Genomic DNA, 21,796 nt, shown 5'->3' on the forward strand with positions numbered 1-21,796 from the left:
CAGTTGAGAGTCCCTCTTCCCAAATGAGTCTCTAGCTTGTGTCAAGTTGCTCTAGCCTCAGCTGTTTGCACTGCCTGGCATGTTTGTCCTGTTCTGCCCTGACTCTGGCATCATGGCAGCTCTTCATGGGGACCTTGGTCACCCATGGAAGCATCACAGTCTTCTTTGTTCCCTGTTTACAGCTGCCACCGCCCCCACCAGAGTAGCATTTTATCCCTTGGTATCCTGTCACAGGAGGGCAAACTCAAGAAGGACAAGAGCTGTGTTCCCAGAACAGGAATGTAAAGACATGTGACCAAGTCAGAGAATGGGGATTTAGACGTCCAAAACACAGACCAAAGACATAGCAAAACATCATGCGGGCTGGAGAGATGGCTCAGTGGTTAAGAGTACTGATTGCTCTTCCAGAGGTTCTGAGTTCAATTCCCAGAAACCACATGGTGGCTCACAACCATCTGTAATATACATTAGATAAATAAAACATTTTTTAAAAAAGTAAAAAAAAAAAAAAAAATCATGCTCCCCCACCGCCACCCCACCCGCGCCAAGGTTCCAGAAGGATCTGAACCTGTGCAGCCGAGATCTTGAACTCTCAGCCTCTGGGCCTGTGAGCTCCCAGCAAGTAATCAAGGCAGGGCAACATAACTCACCATCCCATTAGAGATAGCCCCACCTTTGCCTAAAGCAATCCGGAGGGGACATTCCTGGGGACGGTGCTCAGTTCTCTCTGAGGGGCTGCGTCTGCTCCAACTTCAGGAGCACAGTAGGTGTGTTGCCTCTGCATCAGGGTCTCCCAGGTCTTGGGAGCCTGACCTGGTGCCTCTAGACCACAAGTGAGTCCCGGCCCTCGGAAACTCAAGGAATTTGTAGAGAGGGTCTAGACGGCAATGCTGGAACCCCTGTGCCTGCCGGGACAGGAGAATGGCCCTGACTGGGCATTCCGGAGGTCCCTGGCCTCTGAGTCAGGTAAGGCAAACCCAGAAAATCCGCCCCATTTTGAGGCCCCACCCCCTATGGCCTTAGCCCATCCCAAGCAGACATCCTTCCTGTCCTTTACAAGAGCCCCGCTCTCTACTTTGAAGGCGACTCCTCCTCCACCCCGAGGTCCAGCCTACCTCGGATCTTCAGTTCCCACCAACCAGAGGAGCCCCAGACCTCCAGTAAGCCCCACCCTGCGGGCTCCTCCGCTTCCCGGTCTTGCTTTCCCTTTGGCTCTGTCCCCACTGAGGAGTCCGCTGTCCCAGCCATGGCGCGTGCTACCGGACCCGAGCAGCGGCTGCTGGCCATCTACACTGGCGGCACCATCGGCATGCGGAGTGAAGGCGGAGGTGAGTCTGTATCTCCACGTCCTAAGCAGAACAGCCTCAGGGCTGGGCCACTGGGAACTCTGGGGCTGTCTCTTGCAAGGGGAGAGGGACAGGACTCTTCCCTCTCGGGTAGGGAGCTCTGGTGGCTGGGAGTCTGAAGCCCAGGTCCTAGAAGGGGTGAGGAGTATGGTAACTCATCTTGACCTGATGTATCCCTAAAGCCATGAGACACACGGAGAGAAGAGGGACCTCGGGAGACTGACCTGTTCTGTGCCCGGGGGTGCCGGGTAGGATGCTGGAACATTCCACACCCTCTAGCCTTTGAAAGCCCTTAGAGTGAGCTAGCTTCCTTTGCAGCGGGACTAGCACAGCCTCAGACAGGCTGAGCGGCTTCCCTGCTCTCCTTCCTGCGTTTTCCTAAGCTAAGGGCCAACTGCCTTCTCAAGGAGCTAGGGCACCAGGGTCAGGGTTTTGGGAGACTGTCCTCTGACACACTCTGCTGCCTCTGGCTGAGACACCCTGGTGAATGCCCTTGATGACACCCCAATGGCCAGTTTGCTTGGTCTTCACTGGTGTGATGGGCAAAGCAATGGCATCCGTTAAGGACCTGAACACTAGAGGGTCAGTTCCTGCTGGTGGGCACAGTGTATGCTGTTGGGTTGTGTTGGGGCCACTCTCAGAGGGCTCCTTTGAGAACACAGGCTGGCTGCTGGGCTGAGGAGGACGTGTGGCCAGACCAGGACCCGCAGTGTGAGGGAAGGAGAGTGGAACCGAGCGCACAGCTTAGAGAGGAGGCTTCGGAACTGCCTGAAACAGGGACTGACTCTACGCACCGGGACCTTGTCCCACCCCTTGATGCTTCCCCTCTCGGTTTGACACATAGATGACTGCAGTCCTGTTGGACCTAACTGATTGGCCCAAACTAAGGGACCAATGGACTCTGAGCACAGTCCCACCTGTGGGTGACATTGTGCCCCACGCCCCTTGGATGTTCCCGTGTGTGCTACGGTTCTCTTAAAAGGCTGCAAGAGTGTGATGGGTCAGGAAAGTGGAATACTTTGAAGGCCCAAATCGGTAGGGTGGGGGTTTTCAGATGGGTGAAGATATAGGACCCTTCGAAACCTGCTCGGTGCTCTGGGATATGCAAGCCAGGGGAAGAGATTGGAGGCCAGCAGGCATCTGTTTAGAAGCCCCTTCCTCAGGGTCCCAAACACTTCACCTGCCTCATGTGTAGCTGAAGCCACTGGTTCTTCAGATAGACAGATGTGAATGGGCACCTTGGCTTTCTATGAAGGGAAAGGGTTTCTGGGAATGAGGCAGAACCCAAAGCAAGGCAAATTGGGTAACACCTAAGCCTGGAACCTGGGACTCAGGCATGTCGCAGCCCTGTGTGCCCTGCCATGGGGTTGCTGAACTGTGGGCTGCAGGCCCTGCCTGCCCCGGATGGCCCCACTGGCATGAATGATTAACCAGCTTGGCCCCGCTTTATGTGGGTCCTGGCCCCTTGTGAGTGGGAGTGGTGGCTTCCGTTACAGAGAAGCTGTTTAGATTGTCACTATTGGAACAGCTTGTGTACCTGCTGGTAAACAGTGCCCAACACTGTGTGAGGAACCAGGGCAGGAGAGGGCAGAGATGACGGCATGCCTCACCTCTCCACCACTGTCAGAGTTCTATGAAAATGTCACAAGTCCAAGAACAACATGTGTCCAGTGAGCCCAGGCCTGGTCCCAGGCTTGCCTCAGTGACGCCTGGGCACTCCAGGGCTTCCTGTGCTTGACGAGGTTACCTCTTGCCTGCTGCCCTTGGGAGCCATTCCTTGCAACCACCACAGGGGAGCTAAGCTTCTGCACAGAGTAGCCAAGGCTGCCCCCTGCCCAGTGGCCACAGTTGGCCCCCTAGTCAGGTGGGATGATGCCCAGTGTGACCATTGCACAGGCTCCCGGGAGCTCCCAGGTAGGGTGGGGCTCAGCATCCCAGGGTTATATGCTTTGGGGGTGCCTTCTATGGGAAGCGGATGCAGCTCATAAAGTCAGAATCGGGAATGAAGGCCAGGATCAGAACACTGAGAGAAATCGCAGCAATTTCTAATTTTAAGTGGAATCCAGAAAAATGGTTTTACCTGGCAACTCAGGTCCTGTCTTCCTTGGCTGTTTCTGTGACACCTTTTTTTCTTCTAGGACCTTGTCGTGGGAAAACAAGTTTGTAGTTTCTTTCCAGAAAGAAAAAAATAGGAGAGTTTAGATTCTTGGGGGCTCCCAGGGTCTGTACCCCCTCAGTCCAACCCATGATCACCCAGGAGCCATTCCCCATGATCAGAATTAATAGTCCAGCTGTAGACAGAAGACACTTACGTGATGCAAACACATCCACAGGTCCCTCGCCTAAGTGCACCTTGTCACATCCCCTTCCCTGGAGGATCTATAGATAGCCCAGTGCCGTTTGCTGTCGAGGGAACGCACATGAAGAGTGGCGGTCTGGTCTCAGTGAGAGATGAGATTACCAGTCAGCCATTCTGCAGTGAAAGCCTCAGGCCCATCCCTCTTCCTGGAGGCAAAGTTTAAAGTCTCAAGGCCTTAACAGCTGAGTCGTCTTCCAGCCTCCTCCACCTTCTGGAGGCTGCCAGGGTCCTAGCTTGAGGCCACATTCCTCCTGTCTGTAATGAGACAGCACCTCCGTTCTGTGTGCTGCACTGTCAAATGGCCTCCGATGTGTGCACACAAAAACTTGGTCACAAAAGACAAATGCCGCAGGTTCTTAGACAAGGATGTTGGCTCTCTTAAGTAGCTCCTGATGTCCTGGTCACACGAAGGTGTCTCTGGAGGCCCATGGGGCTGACTAAACATGCAGAACTCATCTGTTTTCTGAGTCCGTCCACGGAACATTTTCCATAAGTGACAGTGACAGCAGACCACACCCCAGAAGTTTTAGGGACTCCATGCCAGGCCGGGGGTGTGTTGGAGATCGGGGGTGCCTGGTGAAGTGGAGGGCATGGCAGTGGTGGGGAACAGCTTTGTGACAGCTCCAGATTCTGCAGGCTCCTGACCTGCACCTGGGGTCGTGGCACAGAAGCACATCTGGTCTGGGTTTTACTTGTGACCACGTTCTCAGGAATGAGAGCTGGCCTGTAGCAGTTAAGGGCTGGCAAGAAGCAGTCAAGGAGCTGCAGGATAGCCGAGTAGGGGAGAGATAGGAGAGATGTTAGTGTGGGAGGAGGGGCCGGCAGGGGCTGGCTGGAGTGCTCAAGTGTCCTTAGAGTCACCCCAAGAAATAAGACGTAGCCAAGAGCGTCCTTGGGGAAGGTAGACCCCCTGGTCAGGTGGTAGGCTAGATGCCTCCGTGGCTGAGGCAGACAGCATCAGACTTGGGGGCCAGCAAATCTGCAGGCTGCTTAAGGGGGTGCTGAGGGCTGAACCCTTCCTCACCTCGGTGTCCCTCAGCAGCAGCCGAACGTTCTGGGGTGAGCTACTGGCAGCTTGGTTCAGGCGTGGTGTGGAGCGGGAAGGAAAGTCTACTAGACTCGTTCCCTGATGACCCTGGCCAGAGATGGGGCGCCTCCCCCATGGTCCCCAGAGGTGTCCATGTCCCTACAATAAGCACAGGGCCTCATGGCAAAGAGGGAGCCTGCGGCTGTGACCAGAGGAGAGGCAGAGGGAGCATGGGATGGTGGTTGGGAACGAGTCCGGTGGCTAACGGCCCCTTGGCTGGTAGCATGTGAGTCTGAATCGCTCATGAGTCAGGGCTTGGCTGCAGATCCCCCAGTAGCAGGCATAGCGTGACTGTCCAGGGCCGAGAAATGACCAGGCTGTTGAAGGACTAGCATCTTGGTAATCATGATGCAGACACAGAAAAGGGACCAGCCAGCCAAGGTTGTGCCAGGACCAACTGACACGCCACCATCTCCTGAGGCCTCGTGCACCTTTCCTGCTGTGCTCAGGGCCCAGGTCTATGGGGAGGCTCTCACACAGGGATTGGTACAGTGACTGTGTCTGAGGAGGTTACCCAATCTGCCCAAGGTCACAGAGCCAGCAGAACGCAGCAGAGAAACGGCTGGGACTTCAGTCTTGTTTTCTGGGACCTCTGCCATACAGTAGGACGTATTGGGGTGCCTTGGGAGCAGGACTCACACACAGCATTCCCTTCAATGCAGGTCCCTTTGTTTGAGGACAGGGACAGGGCACCTGAAGTGAACCTTGGAAAAGTGGTACACAGTCCAAATTCTCTGGAAGCTCATAGAAGGGCATTATGACCCTGGCATTGGAGATGACTTCCTAGAGGAACTGCTTCAAGTTGGACCTTCGAGTACCCAATAGATGAGAAATAGGTTTGGGGTGGACAGTGCACACAGACGGGTGGGAGTAGGGCGGTAAGTGCACACAGCAGCATACATTGGGTCAAAGCCCGGAAAGGGCCCTGCCCCACAGACCCCCTCTTGGTGGGACGTACAGACACATTTGATACAAGGAGAGGCAGGACAGGGCAGACACTGGTGCTTGGAGCTTCTGGGATCGCCTGGGTCTAAGATTAGGACCGTCTGACAAGTCAGCTCCAGAGGTGGATGCCAAAGCTTCCAGATGAAATTGCTACCTAAGTTACCTGGGGTCTGAGGGGCTGCTGTGGCCCAGGGCTCCCAATCTATAAGAATCTTGTCTGGTCCATCTGAAGCCTGGCCCCTGCCCTAGACTGGAGCCTGACACCCAGGACTCCAGGAAGGGCGTTTGACTGTCAGTGTTTGCTACGGCTCTGATCTGGGGCCCACACTCCACTTGGACTCTGCCCACAGTGCTGGTACCTGGGAGAGGCCTGGCTGCTGTCCTGAGGACACTTCACATGCTCCACGATGAAGAGTATGCCAGAGCCCACAGCCTGCCCGAGGATACGCTGGTGTTGCCGTGAGTTAATATTCTTCTAGGTTCCAAAGCAGGGATGATGTGCAGTTGTCCTAGGGTTGAAAGGGTGGGCAGGGCTAGAGGACACAGCCTCCGGTGTTCTGGGACCTCTCTGTGAGCCATTTGCACGAGCATCTCTGACACCTTGAGTTCATGGGCTTTAGACTTAGCCTGTGCCCTCTCCTGGAGGTGGACATGTGCCTGGGTGTGCCTGAGACTCAGCTTACTGTTCCGCTTCCTCCTCTCCTCCCCTTAAGTCCTTGAGCTCGAAAGGGCAGGAGTAAAGGAAGCTCTCAGCAAACACCATAAGGACTCCCCTGTCTTGGTACCAAGTCTGTCATAAGAGGCTGGGCCAACCCAGATGGCCTCTCCCTCTCCAGCATGGCCATCTTGTGAGCCCTCACTACCTTATACCCTTAGTGGCCCAGTGAGGTGGATTTCTGCTCCCCATGAGCTGGTCTTGACCTCTCTCTGAGCTAGTGTAGGGACACTGCTTAAGGTTAGCCTGTCTACCTCTCTGTGATGCAGTCTGTCCCTGGAACTTCCGGTGGAAGGGAGGTTGGGCTTGTACAGATGATGTAAGGCTAAGGGAGAGCCCATTTACAGTAATCACACAGCCCCCTTACACATCTGAACCCCTGCCAGGCACAACCCCACACCCCACCTCCCAGGGTGCCACAGCCCCGCCTATGCTTCATCCCCTCCCAGGATGCCACAGCCCCACCCATACCCCACCCCTCCCAGGATGCCACAGCCCCGCCCATACCCAAATCCCCTCCCAGGATGCTAAAGCCCCTCCCACGATGCCACAGCCCCGCCCCACACCGTAGTAGAGAACGCCGTGGAGGTGGGGCTTTGGATCAGGAGAAAGGCAGAATGGGAGACAGGTTCTGCCTCCTGCATGCAGCCCGGCCAGTTCTGACCAGAGGATCATCTACAAGGTGCTGGAGTGCCAGCCACTCTTCGACTCCAGTGACATGACCATCACTGAATGGGTTCAGATTGCCCAAACGATAGAGGTAGAGGGTGGGACTGCGGGCAGGGCAGTGTGGGATTGGTAGGGCCATGGGCGGGGCTACGATATGTGGGTGGGGCCAGAAAGCTGGGTTGGGCTGGAAGGTGGGTATGGGCAGCAGGTGAATCCTGGAGAAGGTTATAGTGGGGGTAAGGGGGCTAAATGTGGGCGGGGCTGGAAGGCAGGGCAGGCTTCCTGCAGAACACTGGGCAAGTGAACACTGAGTAGAGAGTTTGTGTCCACCTGAGACGGTAATCTGCATGGCAGCCTCGGGAAGGGGCTGGGTCCTGGGCAACGCACTGCACAGTCTGATGCTCTTTCTGTCATGTGAGTAGAGGCTGGATCTATGGTGGGGTTTGTGGGGGCTGAGTACCTTTGTGGACCTGACCCCCCATCCCAATCCCAACCTCAGTGGATTTAGCACCAAACCCGCCATCACAGTGCACTGTACTGGTAGTTGTAGCGTCTAGGGCAGCTGCTTTACCCTGGAACTAACAACCCTCCCTTCAGCTTTTCTCTTCTCCCACGACGTGGTTCTCAGGTTTGGCCATAGCTATGCTTACTTAAGCCTCCCTTAAAAAATCCCAGCTGTTCTGAATAGAGTAACGTGGGCTCCATGTTTCCCAGAGCAGTCTTCCTTGCTTGTGACTGACAGAGTCTCCAAGCTAGGTCCAGTTGGCACTGCTCTCTCACAGAGCAGGGTGAGCTACACCTCACCCTCATGAAGGTCTTTTGGGCACTGACCCAGCTGCCTCGTGCGCTTCACAGCTGGGGAGTGAAGCTGTTGTACCTCATATGGTCAGCAGAGGGCACAGTGCTCCATGAGACAGCGTAGCTCCTCTGATCTTTCAATGGGTCAAGAGGTTCCTGTGCATGGAACCTCTTAGCCCCTCAGAACTATTGTCTTGTCAGCCACAACTTTGACCGGCATGCCACCAGGAAGTGATGGTTAGAGAGTGTCCACCGTGGACAGTCTGCTCCTGGGAGGCACCAGCTGAAAATCTGGGAAGTCCCTGGGGACCATATCCCCTCATTCTTTGAAGCAAGCTACAGAGTGGGACTCCCAGCAGACTGCAGGGAGGGCCTTCGAGGGGGGCAGGGGCCACGGCAAGCTCTCCACCAGGACCCCAGGCTTTTCCTCTCTCTCATGGCCTGCGAGGAGACACCTGCCTGCCACCATGTTCCCAGGAAAAGGCCTGTGGTGGAGAGACCTGGCCTGGCCTGAGCCCATCCCTTCCAACAGAGACACTACACACAGTACCAGGGCTTTGTGGTCATCCACGGCACGGACACCATGGCCTTTGCTGCGTCAGTGCTCTCTTTCATGCTGGAAAACCTGCAGAAACCGGTCATCCTCACAGGTGCCCAGGTAACACGTCATCAGAGTCAGAGACCTCCAGAGGCCACAGAGCCAGGCCACGGCCAGCCCTGGGCTTCCTCCTCAGAGGCTGTTTGGCACTGTCCCTGCTGTGTGCTGCTGGCTAGAGTGTGCAGATGCTTTAAGCGGGGTCCTGTCTGACCATTCCACTCCACCTGGAGGAGCTCCTACCGATTCCTGAACCCAGGGACCCACGGTCTCCTGGATCTCTTATCCATTAAGGTCTCCAGAGCCTAGCCCCTTATTGTTCTACCGTGCAGGGCTTTTTCCCCTCTTTTTCCTGCTGGGCTTCGTCCCTGCTCACTGCCACCACCTAAGACTCAGCACGGTAGATACACAGAAGCAGCTACTCAGGAGACCTCCCCATCCTCCCTTACCCTCTTCTTCCTCTTCTTCCTGGTGCTATCCCTAGAAACCCTGACATATGACATCCCCTCCTCTGGCCCTGACCTTCGCCCAAACCAAAGCCATTGGAATGCTGGGTAAACAAATCCACTTGAGTAAAGGCTGGCTTGGGGTTTCTGTAGCTATGAGTGATCACTAGAGCCAGTCCTAAATCCAAGCCCTTCAGAATCCCCCATGGGGCAGAGGCCAAGGTCTATGGACAGTAAGCCAGCATCTGGGTCCCTCCCTTTGAGCATAACCAGGGGAACCATCCAACAGGTGGGAGTGGTGGCACTGCTGTCCCCTACCAGAAACCCTCTTTTCAGAGTGCCAAGTACTGTCGGGAGTGCTGGTTCAGTTGCTCTGGCCCAGTTGCTCCAATTTCCCAGAGAACCGCATAGCACAGTAGCCCTAGTCCTTATTATTCCCAGGGGGAACTGAGGTTCCGTGACCACAGGTCCTCCCAGACTCATGCATTCCAGAGACGCTGCACTTTTTTCCCCCCAGCTGAGCATTCTCCAGCCAGACGCTCTTGCCGACTTTGGCCTCCCCATATCCCACAGCAGTCCTGCCCACTTGTGTCCTCTCGGGCATGGCTTAGCCACTCCAGGCACTGTCTGTGGTACAGTCAGTGGAGGGACGAGCCAGGCTGCTCTGCCTCAGGAAGGGCTTTCCACCCTGGGCCCCTGCCTGACCCATAGCTCTTGGAGTGGTGAGGGAACTGGACCTTGCAGCTTTGGGGGCTGGGGACCCAAACAGTGTCTACTGATTACTTCTGGACTGATTACCAAATGGACAGGCCAGTGGTTGGCAGCCTTGGGAGCAGGCAAAGCATCTCTAGACCCTATTCCTCAGCCTAAGCCTTCCTCAACTCCTCTGCCTGGCTGGGCCTGAGAGGTTTGCCTAGGGTGGGACGTGGGGACGTCCTGACTTCCCAGGCCTCAGCCACCTCTCTGTCCTCTCTCCAGGTTCCTATCCACGAACTGTGGAGTGATGGCCGTGAGAACCTGCTGGGGGCTCTGCTCATGGCTGGCCAGTACGTCATCCCTGAGGTATCTGGCCTGGCTGCACCTGTGGCCTGGGCGGAGGGTAGGGGAGTGAATGCCAGGCATACATGGGACCCACAGGCCAGAAGTTGGAACATCTGTCCCTGCCCTCCCAAGTAACACAACTGTGGAGTTGACAAAGCTGAGGAAGGAGAGCCCCGCTCCCTCCATGCTGACACGCCTGACAGCAGCCAGGTTGTAGATATTCTACACTGTGTGATGTACATATGCATAAGACCACGAAAATGGACTGTGTCCACCTTAGGCTTGGAGCCCGTGTGTTCCTTCCTCATGGGCTCCTTGTCTCACCTGGCAGAACAGGAGACAGCACAGGCCCTCACAGGCCAGGGTGGGAGTCTCTTTGCCTTTAACTGTTCCCTGGAGACTGGCGAGGTCAGGGTTAGGAATTATGAGAGGGGAGCAGGCAGGTCAAGGTTGGTCACTCAACCTCGCTCACCTTAGAGGAGACTCTGGCGTCCCTGGCTCCTTGTACCAGTACAGGCACCAGAGGAGAAGTGCTGGGCAAACAGCCGGCCATCTGTGCGTTCAGTGCCAGGCTCCCTGGGCCCCAAGGGACTTGGGTCTTCACTTGGTGGTGGTGACAGGAAGGTGACCTGGGAGGGACCCTGCCTTCTGGTTACCTTCAAGGTTTATTATGTGGATGCTGCTGGGCTGAAGAGGGCTGGAGGGCGCCAGGGGCTGGCTCTGAGCTGCTTGCTGTCTCCCGCCATCCCCCCCAGGTCTGCCTGTTCTTCCAGAATCAGCTCTTTCGGGGCAATCGGACAACCAAGGTGGACGCTCGGAGATTTGCGGCCTTCTGCTCCCCTAACCTGCCCCCTCTAGCCACTGTGGGCGCAGACGTAACAAGTAAGGGGATCTGAGATCACTGCCCACTGACTGACAGTGAGGAGCAGGGGGGTGCTGGGGTCTGCGTGGAGGTGGGAGACCTCCGTGGTGAACATAGGCTCAGAGCTTGGGAGTCTGGTTCACATGACCCTTAGCTAAGAAGTTCCTCTCAGTGACAGCCTGTGCCTCTGCTGCACACAGAAGGTCATGGCCTTGGAGTTTCCAGCAGGGATTAGACACCCTAAGTGCAGAAGAGCCTCTGGTGCCAATCAGACCTTGACTCCAATGGCCCCAAGCTTCCCGTCTTAGATACATATCCTCCTAAGAGCCTCTGTCTCTCTCAACTCAGGGCAGTTGTCTCCTAGTCCTTCCCTGCCCTGTCCTAACCAGGTCTAGAGGAGACTTGAACAGCCATTTGATTCTGAGGCAAGTGGCCCCAGTGCCCACTGGTCCCAGGTTCTTGAACACAGCCCCAGACCTGCCTATAACTGAGATGAAGCCGGGGTTCTTGTCCCTGCCCTATTGTTTTTGGAATTCCATCAGGGGCTTTGCACCTAGTAGGACTGGGCTTCCGTGTGTGCATGCTCAGGTCGGGCTAGTCTAGGGCCAAAGCAGTTCTTCCTGTCTGACAGGATGATTGGCATCGAGTCATCTCTCTAGGAGGGTGGAGGCAGCCCTCCCCAACACTGTGCGTCTGCCTGGGCACAGCAGGTCCTGTGGGTGGGACACAGCACTGCCGGGACCTGCAGGTGTCTGTTCTTGGTACTCTTCATAGGCATCAGAAGCTGTTCCAGGTTCCGGAGAACCTCCAGAGAGGGCGGGGCTGTTCCCTAAAAGCCTTCCCTTCTCCCTACCCTCTAGGCAGGAAAAAAACCTCAAACCTGAACGCCGGGGTCTCTGGGGTGGCAGAGGGCCACTTGTTATCTGGGGCCTGGACATGTCGAAACCTCCTTGGAAGAGTCTGCATTAGATGGTGGCTTATGGTTATTAGCCCACGGCCTAGCTATTAGCCCATACTGGCTGGTGGCACTAGGTGGTGGCACTAGTGGCTCAGAATGCGGGGGACAGTGGATGTGGACCGGCTCTGCTGCTCAGCCCTTTAAGCCTGAGTCATTCCTTATCTGGGCACAGGGTTGGAGATTCTCCTGCGGGCCGAGAGGCCTTCACCCCGATTCTAAAAGCCTACACAGCACTGGGACACCTGGGCTGCAAGCCCAGCCTCGCCCAGTGCAACTTCCCTAGCACAGGGCTGAGGCTCACCCCCAGTCCTAGCCCAATATCCTGATCCTGCGTCCTGCTGTGTGGGTGTGTGGGAACCTGCACCCTGCCTACTTGCTATCCGCAGGCTGCCCGGCTGGTTCTGGCACCTCGTGTGGAGAAATCTTGGGTTCTGCTCAGGGTGTGGCTGCTAGGACCTGAGGAGGGAGGGTTATGGGGCTCCTGGGTACACACTTCTGCCTCCTGCTGTCCTCCATAGGACAGAAACCTGATGATGCCATGTGGTGTGGGCCTCCCGAGGGCTGCCCTGCCACCAGCTCTTCCTTTATCCTCTGGGAGGTGAGGGGACAAGGGTGATGGACAGAAAGGATCTAGATCATGGCTGCTCAGTCTTCTCTGTGCTGGCACAGGGGTATGGCGCCTGGGGGCAGCTAAGTCTTGCTGGCTCTGTTCATTCCTCTGTACCTCAGCCATCTCCCCCTTTCCTCACTCCTAACTCCGCCTCTGCGGGGAGCCCTCTCAGCCCACAGAGCAGAGGAACTGGGGGGGGGGAGCCACCCTGCTGCAAAGGCACCCCTTGGTCCTGTTGGCCACTAGTTTGGGGTCTTATGCCATACCTTTGACACACAGGCATATGGAACTCTGTGTACTTAGGAGCCGCCTGCCTCCCCAGAACCTGCAGGGACACCTCAGACCCTAAGGCTAAGAGAGCAGACTAGACTACCAGGTTAGACTGATCCCTCAGCCTGGAACACAGCAGGGGCTGTGGAAGGATCGAGGTGACAGCCTGGCTTGGTCACTGCTGCCTCCCCTGTGGGGAGGACTTAGAGATTCTGAGGAGAGACTTCCTGGCTCATCTGGAGGCTGGCTGGCCACCCGGTGGTCCTTTGTCTCTGTGCTACCCCCACCCCCTTCAGCTATAACTCTTCTGGTGGCAGCAACTCCGCCACCCAGCCTTATCTGTCTGCCCAGCTGAGATGCAGGTCCTTAAATTAAAGGCCGCCTAGCACTGCCATTGTATTGGCTGATGGATGCTGTAGCCGGTAGGGTGCAGTTTACTGCTTGAGGGACCTGCTCCCTCTCTTACCTCACCCCCATGCGTCACCCTTCAGTGTGTGTCCGGAATATTGTCAGGGTGATTATCACTCAGACCTTCTGAGTTTATGACCCCCTCACATGGCATAAGGTCAGGAGGACAGCAAGGGTGGGCAATCTTGGAGGAGGAACCTGGGGCTGTGGTCTTGTCCCGGCTCTGTGCACAGCACCTCATGGGTGCCATTCCCTTCTCCAGGACCCAGTTTTCCTAGGCTGGACTAAAGGATCCCCTGGTGCAGTCCAGTACAGGGAAGCTACCCACATCCCACCTCTCTTGGGCTGGAGGCTTCTGGGTGCCCAGGATTTGTGAAGCTCTATCGATAATTTGCCATGCCTGTTCCTGCCCCTGGAGGAGGATGGGCAGGAAAGACTGGAGAGGGTCTGGGGCCTCAGCTGTACGCTGCCTGCAGCTTTGGCACATGGAGACATTTCTCTGTCCTCAGTCAACCGTGAGCTGGTACGGAAGGCCAGTTGGAAGAGCCACCTGGTGGTCCACAGCAACATGGAGCCTGATGTGGGCCTACTGCGCCTCTACCCTGGGATTCCCGCCTCCCTGGTAGGGAAACCTTAGAACCTTCTGCTCAACAGTGCTCTCCATGGCTCCCTTGCTCTCCTGCCTCCCAAGGATCCCTGGTACTATGGTCTCATTTCCTCCCCTCCACACCTTTCTCTGCTTACCCATTTGGGCAGCCTTTCCTTCCTAGTTGGGCTCCGTGCTCTTCCCAGATGAGTCTTGACTGCTTGAAGGAGCAAGGATGGGCCCCTAAACTGAATGTGGGCTTGTGGACACACGAGGATGCGTGTGGACACACGAGGATGCGTGTTAACACCTGGTGCCACCCTTTGGATGCCACTCTGGGCTGGGAGTGTCCCCAGGACTCCTTTGTTGTTCCTGCTTTCTTAGAACGTAGCTCAGGCTAGCCTGTTTGCACTCCTCCCGCCCCGCCCACTGCTGCGTCTCTCCCTGCCTTTTCTTGCTGTGCTGTTGGCTTTTCTGCTTCCTGTCTTCAGCCCTCTCAACTGGCTGTTTCCATAGTGTCTGTGGACCTCTCTTACCTCAGCTTGTCCCACAGTCAGAGAAAGCCAGGCAACCCTGAGAGGGAAGCCGGTCCCGGTCCGTTGGGAAGCCTAGGATAAGCTCTGTTGGTCTTGCTAGCTGGAGCTCCCTGAATCTGTGCTCCCTGCCCAGGTCCGGACCTTCCTCCAGCCCCCACTGAAGGGCGTGGTCATGGAGACCTTTGGCTCCGGGAATGGGCCCACCAAGCCGGACCTACTACAGGAGCTCCGGGCGGCGGCCGAAAGAGGCCTGATCATTGTCAACTGTACCCATTGCCTTCAGGGGGCTGTGACTTCCGACTATGCACCTGGGATGGTAGGGGTAGAGAGTGGGCCTGGGAAAAAGGGAGCGTATCTGGGTCCGGTGTCCCCTTTGCTGGGGAGGCCCCTGTACCGGCCTCCTTTTCTGGCCTGTTTTGTTCCTCCCACAGGCCATGGCAGGAGCCGGCATAATCTCAGGCTTCGACATGACATCAGAAGCTGCCCTGGCCAAACTGTCCTATGTGCTGGGCCAGCCAGGGCTGAGCCTGAGTGACAGGAAGAAGGTGGGTGTACCTTTGGGACTGGGGACGCTCCTGTGAGCACACGAATGCCAGATGACTATTAAGAGGGCCAGAAGGGAGCATCCTGGTCTGTGTTTTGGAAGTGGAAGGGAAGACAGGACAAGTGCTGACCCAGATCATTCAGGCCCGAACTTACCCTTCTCTGGGGAGTCTTGGGTTCTGAATACCAGTTCAGTATTCCTCCCCCACCACTCCTGACGCCCTGCCCTGGGATCCAGGTTGTCCCAACAGTCTGGGCTCCCTGGTCCTGTGCTGGCTAAGCCCAGCACCCTCCATACCCTTCTGTTTTAGCTGCTGGCCAAGGATCTTCGCGGGGAGATGACACTGCCTACAACAGATGACTTGCTGGGAGATGACATGCTGGGCTGCAGGGCCACATGGCTTCTCAGTATGAATGGCAGCCAGGTACTAGCTGCCTTGTGTGGGGGTGGCAGCAGGGTCCAAACACACTTGTAGGATGACAGAAGCTACCATCTCCTCGCTGTCCTTCTGGCCTAGGAGGAGGACCAGGAAGAAGCTCTGGGGTGGATGTCGAGGACTCGGAAGGCTCTCAAGGCAGAGTCAGGAAAGGGACCTGTCTGTTGTGTGGAGATATAAAAGATGGGGCAGCCAGCAGAGGCTGCTGTGGTCAGGGCATGTCCTGCTGGCTTGGTCCTCAGGCTGGGATGAGCTTAAGCAAGATGGGGATGCTGTCTGTCAGGGCTTACTCGGGTCTCTTCAGGACTCTGAACTGAGGGTTGCAGGCCACACAGCTGCACCTTGGAATGCGGCCTGCTCTCCGAGATTCCCTCTGCCCTCAGTACTTGAGTGCCCAGACCCTAGCAGAGGCGAGGACGCTGAGGACCCGGGAGCCAAGCAAGTGGCTCCTGCAGCGTCTATGAGCCAGGTGGCTAATTACTCCATGCTGCTGTATGTGTGGCTTGTCATTAGGGTGTGATGAGGTTCCCAGTCCCTCGAGGACCCTGCCGGCCTGAAGCTGCGGTTAGGTCAGCATGGATGCTGGACAGAGTGATACTTTGAAAGTTTCGGGGGGCCTTGGAGAGCCCCTGGGCAGTGGGACGATAGCCCTTCCAGGAATGTTGCTATACCTGTGCACCGAGGTCCTTCTGGTGGGGGTGGGGTTCCTGTATCATTTCCCATGCTCTCAAGGAACGATCTGCGACTATCATCCTGTCTGCAGTGGAGGCAGAAAATGAAACATCTTGGGGGTCACTGGCATAGACAGCAGATAGAAGGAAGCAGGTGGTAACCTGGTTTTTACTTCCAGGGCATGGGACCAGGTAGACTTGCAGGTGGGCACGGGGGCTCCTGCCAGAGCCCTCCAGTGGGGTAAGGCCTCCTACTCCACTGTGTGGGGAGAGGGGTTCACATAGGGCACTGTGGTTCTGTCTGTTCTTATCCTGGGAGGACTCGGTACCTCAAAGCATGGAGGGGCCCATGTCGCCATTGCCTTCCCATCAGGATGCCGATGCCATGAAGGATGTTCTGCTGCCCGGCCTGGCCCTGGCTGCAGCTCATGCTGGTGACCTGGACACTCTGCAGGCCTTTGTGGAGCTGGTGAGTTCCCCACTGAGGGACCAAGCTAGTGGGCACTCGGGACAATGCTCACACAGGGGCAGCACGCACTCCCCGGGTCTCACTGACTCTCCTAAGCCACACTGGGCAGTGGGTCTGCATGCTACCCCGAGGGCCTTGCTGGAAGTTGGGGAGGGTGGCCCTCTCATCCTTCCCAGTCCTGTAGGTGACTCACCTGACCTGTTCCTAGCCCTGTTTTGAGGCTGTGTGCCCTCGTGTCATCCTAGGGCAGAGACCTCAACCTGAAGGACTACAGTGGCCAGACGCCACTGCATGTGGCTGCACGGAGAGGGCATGCTTCAGTGGTCGCCATGCTACTGCAGAAGGGTGTGGATGTGGATGCCTGTAATGAGGACGGTCAGAGCCCACTGCTGCTGGCCGTGAGGGGCAGGTACCAGGGGCCCGGGTGCCGCAGTGGGCCTGTGGGCAGCTGGATGGAGGACACTCGTCCGATGTGAACCAAGATCGGGTGGGACACAAACAGGGTCAGTGACCCGAGGCTTATTTCTGTGGGGCAATCTGGAAGGACTTCCTGGAGGAGGTGACCTCAGAAGATGCTGGCAGCGTCTAGGGAAGGAGAACACCACTGACAAAGAGTGAGGAGTTCCTGGTGACCACCCGGTCATCCGTGCGTCCCGAGGTCTGGCAGAGAAAGAGCTAGCAGAGGTGACAGACACAGGTCACCTAAGTGGAGGGTCCCCAACTGGCCCTCACCCCTTGCGGAATGGAACCCACTTCAACCCATCCTCTCCAGTCCTCCCTGCCAGGCTCTGCCTTGGGAATGCTAAGAGAGTGTGGGTGTTTGGGCATTGCCCAACATCCTGTGTTGTGTGTCTCTGCCAACGTCCAGGCAGAGACCAGCCTGGCAGAGATGTTTCTACCAGAGCAGCTCCTCCTGGGCTTCTCACTGCAGCACGCAGACCCTGGGGTGTTAGGGAGTGGGGTGCTTCAGTTGCTCAGGTATATAAGATGGTAGTATGCAGTCCTGGTCCTTCCCCGGTGACAGAAGCAGAGCCTTCCTTTTAGAACATGTGTGGGAGGCTCTCTCTACCTTGGCCCTGCTGATATCCCTGCCCCAGCAGGCGGCTCCCCTCCAGGTGTGGCTTAGCTAGCTCGCCCCAGAAAATGGCTCCTGCCCCGCTAGACTCCTCTGTTCATGTTTCCCTGATCATACCCAAGGGTGGAGTCGGGACACGGCTGACTTGGTTTCCCCAGAGCCTCTCCTGGGTAGAAGCAGGGAGAGGTCACTTCAGGTGTGGGACTTCACACTGGGACTGGCTGGCTGAATGTGTCTGGGATGATGTGTCTGGCCTCCTGGGGTGTACAGTTTGCATAAAGAGCTATTTAGCCTGCTGACTGGCGCCTTGGGACGTCCTGTGAAGGTGCCTTGGATGAATGGAGGCTGTTGAGATGGCACCCTACCCTGGGCAAAGAGTCAGGGGACAGTCTTTGTCTGGGACTAGGCTGTGGGTGTCTGGGTGGGCACTTCCTGTCTGCTGCCAGCCCTGCCTCTGAGAGCAGAATGAGGCTGGCAGGGTTCAGGCCACACCAACAATCAGCACTTTTTTCATGACAGGCATCAGAGTGTCATCAGGCTGCTGAGGGCCGCTGGGGCTCACCTGTCTCCCCAGGAGCTGGAGGACGTGGGGACAGAGCTGTGCAGGTGATGGTCTGAGGGGCTGTATGTAAGGGGGATGGCCTTAGTTAGGAAAGTAATATGACTGCTGGGAGGGTCAGGACCACAGGGTGGGGCCGAGGAGGGGGAGCCCACACCCAGGTGGCATACACTGGCCTGGCTGACAGAAGTGTCTCCCTCACACCCGTTACAGGAGTACCCAACAGAACAACCCAGCAAGGGTGCGTGTGCTGTGGGCTCTGTAGGCACTGGGGTAGGGGGAGCAAAGACAGGGAAAGAGAAGAGCCTGGTTCGCAGCAGCTGGGGTTGGGTGCTGTCACGCTGTGTTCATCCCAGGTACTGGAGATTGTCATGAGGCTTCAGACTGACTTGTTGGGATGTCCTCAGTCTACCCGCCTCAGCCTCAGGCCCCTACACTGGTCTGCGGTATCCCAGGGGGAAAGTGCTGTTTGCTGACTTCCCCCCCCCCAAGATGGAGGGACAAGGGACACCCCACAGAGGTGATGGGGTGACAGTGAGAGGGAGCAAGAGAATGGAGGCTGGCAGTAACTGGCTTCGAAGGGCCTCTTAGCTTGGTTCAGCACTGCACCCAGGCAGACCTGTCGGCTCCGATGAAAGATGGGGAAACTGAGGCAGCACGCAGGAAGCTGAGCCTAGAGTCAGCCAGCCCCAAGGACCCTGCTTTACAGAGGCTGGGCTAACCTGAGCTGCTAGCTGGGCCGAGGTGTGGAGATCCAGTGTAGGTGAGCTGGCTGGAGCTGCTTCCTGCATGATTCACCCCAGAAGTTCCTGGGGACTATGGCTTCCTGAGCAGGAAGGAGTCAAGGGGCCATTTGGGTCTCTTCTAGCCTCAGTTTACCGAGGGTGGGACCTGGCTCTCAGAGCAGAAGTACAGACTGTGGGAGAATGAAGACATTGTTCAAGGGCAGGGATGTCCACTCCAACCTTTCTCTACAGGGAAAAGTGACCACCACACTTCTCCTCCAACCAGGATGCTCCTGCAACCTACCAGGGTCCAGGGTTAACTTGGACCCTTCAACTCCTGGGTTCCCTTCTATCTTGAGACAGGCCAGACACATCACAAAGTCTGTGTTGTGAAATATGAAACTGGCAGGGGGTGGGTGTGTGCATACTCACAGGTGTGTGTGTGTGTGTGTGTGTGTGTGTGTGTGTGTGTGTCCATGCCCTTGACCTGAGTCACAGTCACACCCCATAAGTGAAACCAGACTCTGGGCCGCCTGCAGCTTAGACTCCCGCCCTAGGGCTGGGTGCAGCTGGATCAGCTGTTTAGGGCTGTCTTTGTAAGAGCACCTAGGGCACTAGAAGAGGCACATACAGAGGAAGGTAGGCAGGCGAGGGACCCAGCAGGTTCTGACAGCTTCTCCCCGTGCCCCTCCCCCCACTCCCAGGCTGGCATCAAGGGCGGACAGCGAAGGCCTGCGGGCGTGGTGGCAGGCTGGGGCTGACCTAGGACAGCCGGACTATGATGGACACTGTGCCCTGCAAGTAGTGAGTGCCTGCCTCCTGGAGGTCCTCAGCTACCCTCCCAAGCCCTGCACCAGGAGCTGCCCAATCTCCTAGGGAAATAACTCTCCTTAGGATCATCACACTCCATGAGGCTGTGTCCTACCAGTCCCCGGGGTGAGGGTGGGGCATCCGGACTGGTCAGTGGGGCTTTGGGGCTTCTGGTCCAGGCAGCCCCACCGGTCTCTCTCCCCTGCAGGCTGAAGCAGCAGGGAATGCAGATGTGGTGGCTCTGCTGCAGAGTCTTGAGGACAGGGTCAGCGCCCAGCCCCAGCCCCACTAGGTCTTGGGCTGGTCTGATGCCTCCTCAGTGAACTCTCATTGGTTTACGACTGGATCCTGGCACCAGAGCCAGTTCTGGAGACGGCTAGAGGAAGTGGGCATAAGAGATGGGTCATTCGTCCAGAGCCCTTCTTGGGGACCCCGAGAGTAAACACGGTCTTCGGGAGATAGGGCTGGTGGGGCTTCGTGTAGAAGCCCAGCTCAGACCTTCACCCTACCCAGTCTGGAGCTGATTGACTGGAAGGACCTAGGCCTGCTCCCAGCTGACATCCATCCCCACTGCTCTGGAGTTTTGAGGCTTGGCGGACTATCCTCAACTCCTGGGACTGCCTGGATTCCATACACAAGGCTTCTGGGGTGGAGTACGGGGAGCCCTGCCCTGGATGCATCCCTGTAGTCCTCGGAAGACCTTGTTTCCAGGAAGTGCTCCTTGGCCCCCAACCTGTTGCAGCAGGAGCTGTGTCTTACTGCCCGTGGGACCTCACGCACATACCAGCAGACTGGCTGCTATGTTAGCACCATTCTAGTTGGTGAGACCTCGAAGCTTTCAGAAGCCAGCTCTGTTCTGGCCTTGTTATCTCCTGCAGCCAGGTGTCCCAGGAGCTGACTCAGAGCTATGGACTCCTCCTCCCTAAGTTGCGGGGGCGGGGGGGGGGGTCGTCTTCTGCTAAACTGCTTCCCAGCCTGTTGGCATGACAAATCTGGAGGTCTTTGTTGAGTAGAATGTCAATAAAGCCATCCGGACAGCTGCTACTTGGCCTGGATGGGTCTTTGGGCTGGGACTGTGTACACATGTGGGGAATAGGTCTCAGGCTGTGGGGCAGAGAGCTGTCTCCACAGCAGACAGTAGTCTGCTTAAGCAATCATCCCAGGGCTGGCCAGGCATGGCAGGATAGGGTGATATGGGGAGGGCCTGAGCAAGCTGCCCTGCCCTGCCCCACCCCATCCCCTCTGGCAGCTTCGGGGGAGGGGGCCCATCTACTCATCCTGATTCTTCTCTTCTGGGGCTCAGTCACCTTTTCGAGGCAGCCAGGGGCTAAGGAGGAGTGGCAGGAAACCCCGGTGTACTGGCAGATGGCCCCCAGGCATGGGGGAGGGGTTTATCTTCTGCCTCTTAACCTGCCGTCCTCTGCGGCCCCGGGCTGCTTGCAGTTAAGGCAAGGATCCCACCAGGGTGACCAAGTGGGCATCCTGACATGGGTGGGCAGGTGTTGGTTAAGGCAAAGCTGGACCTTAGGAAGCAGGCTCAGCCCTCAGTCCAAACACCTAACAGGGACGTGACCCTCCCCGGTGAGAGACACTGCTGCCTACTCTGTCCTATACAGCCTTTGCCCTTTCTTGCTAGGAGCAAGGAGCCACCCTCTACCTTGTGCCTGCCTGAGGGTGTTCCTCTGGGCCCCTAGACAGGGCTTGAAAGCACCCAGGCAGGCCCCTATGAGAATTTACACCCTAAGGATGGTGGGCCTGGGTGACCCCAAGAGCTGGCCCTTGCCATGTGGGTGAGTCAGGCTGAGGTTCCCCTACCCACACCTTAGGCTCCTCAGCCTGGTTCCCAGGCCACAGCAGACGCTGCGCTGGCAGCCTCCCAGCTCCTCACCCAGACAGGTGTGCTCACACCTTGCACAACCCGGTAACACCGCCCGGGCACAGCAGGGCCCAGAAGCCTTTGCCCCACACCTCGGTGAATCTCTGATGAGTGGGTGGAGAGGTCCCACAGGGCATGAGCGTCCGGAGTCCTGATTTCACCTGTGGGCTGAGACTTCCGGGGTCGGGGGCGCTGTGGTGAGACAGTCAGACATAGATGCTGGAGCAGAGTGTAGCAGGGGAGCTCAACCTGATGTCTGCATATGGCAAGTCCTCACCCTCCTCCCGAGGGACTGGCAGGGCCATTGCTTGGGATACACCACACTCAGTAGATTGTGCAAGCCTAGGTGGCTCCCTTCCCCATCCTGCTGAAACACCCCCCACTCCCCGCCTGCCAGTTG

The 21,796-nt window shown here is 57.1% G+C and overlaps 1 protein-coding gene across 2 annotated transcripts; it reads left to right on the forward strand.

Annotated features, from left to right (window-relative positions):
- Window positions 1–977: 977 nt before the first annotated feature.
- Aspg (asparaginase) lies at window positions 978–20,563 on the forward strand. Of its 2 annotated transcripts, NM_144750.2 has the most exon segments (15): window positions 1,169–1,328; window positions 6,088–6,196; window positions 7,101–7,212; window positions 8,452–8,577; window positions 9,939–10,022; window positions 10,757–10,883; window positions 13,619–13,731; window positions 14,365–14,547; window positions 14,663–14,776; window positions 15,086–15,199; window positions 16,256–16,351; window positions 16,597–16,760; window positions 17,946–18,032; window positions 19,415–19,514; window positions 19,729–20,563. In NM_144750.2, coding segments are annotated over 15 exon segments (1,695 nt in total). In that variant the 5' UTR covers window positions 1,169–1,246; the 3' UTR covers window positions 19,813–20,563.
- The last annotated feature ends 1,233 nt before the right edge of the window (window positions 20,564–21,796 follow it).

This window comes from Rattus norvegicus, chromosome 6 (genome assembly GCF_036323735.1).
Source record: "Rattus norvegicus strain BN/NHsdMcwi chromosome 6, GRCr8, whole genome shotgun sequence".
Lineage (NCBI taxonomy): Eukaryota > Metazoa > Chordata > Mammalia > Rodentia > Muridae > Rattus > Rattus norvegicus.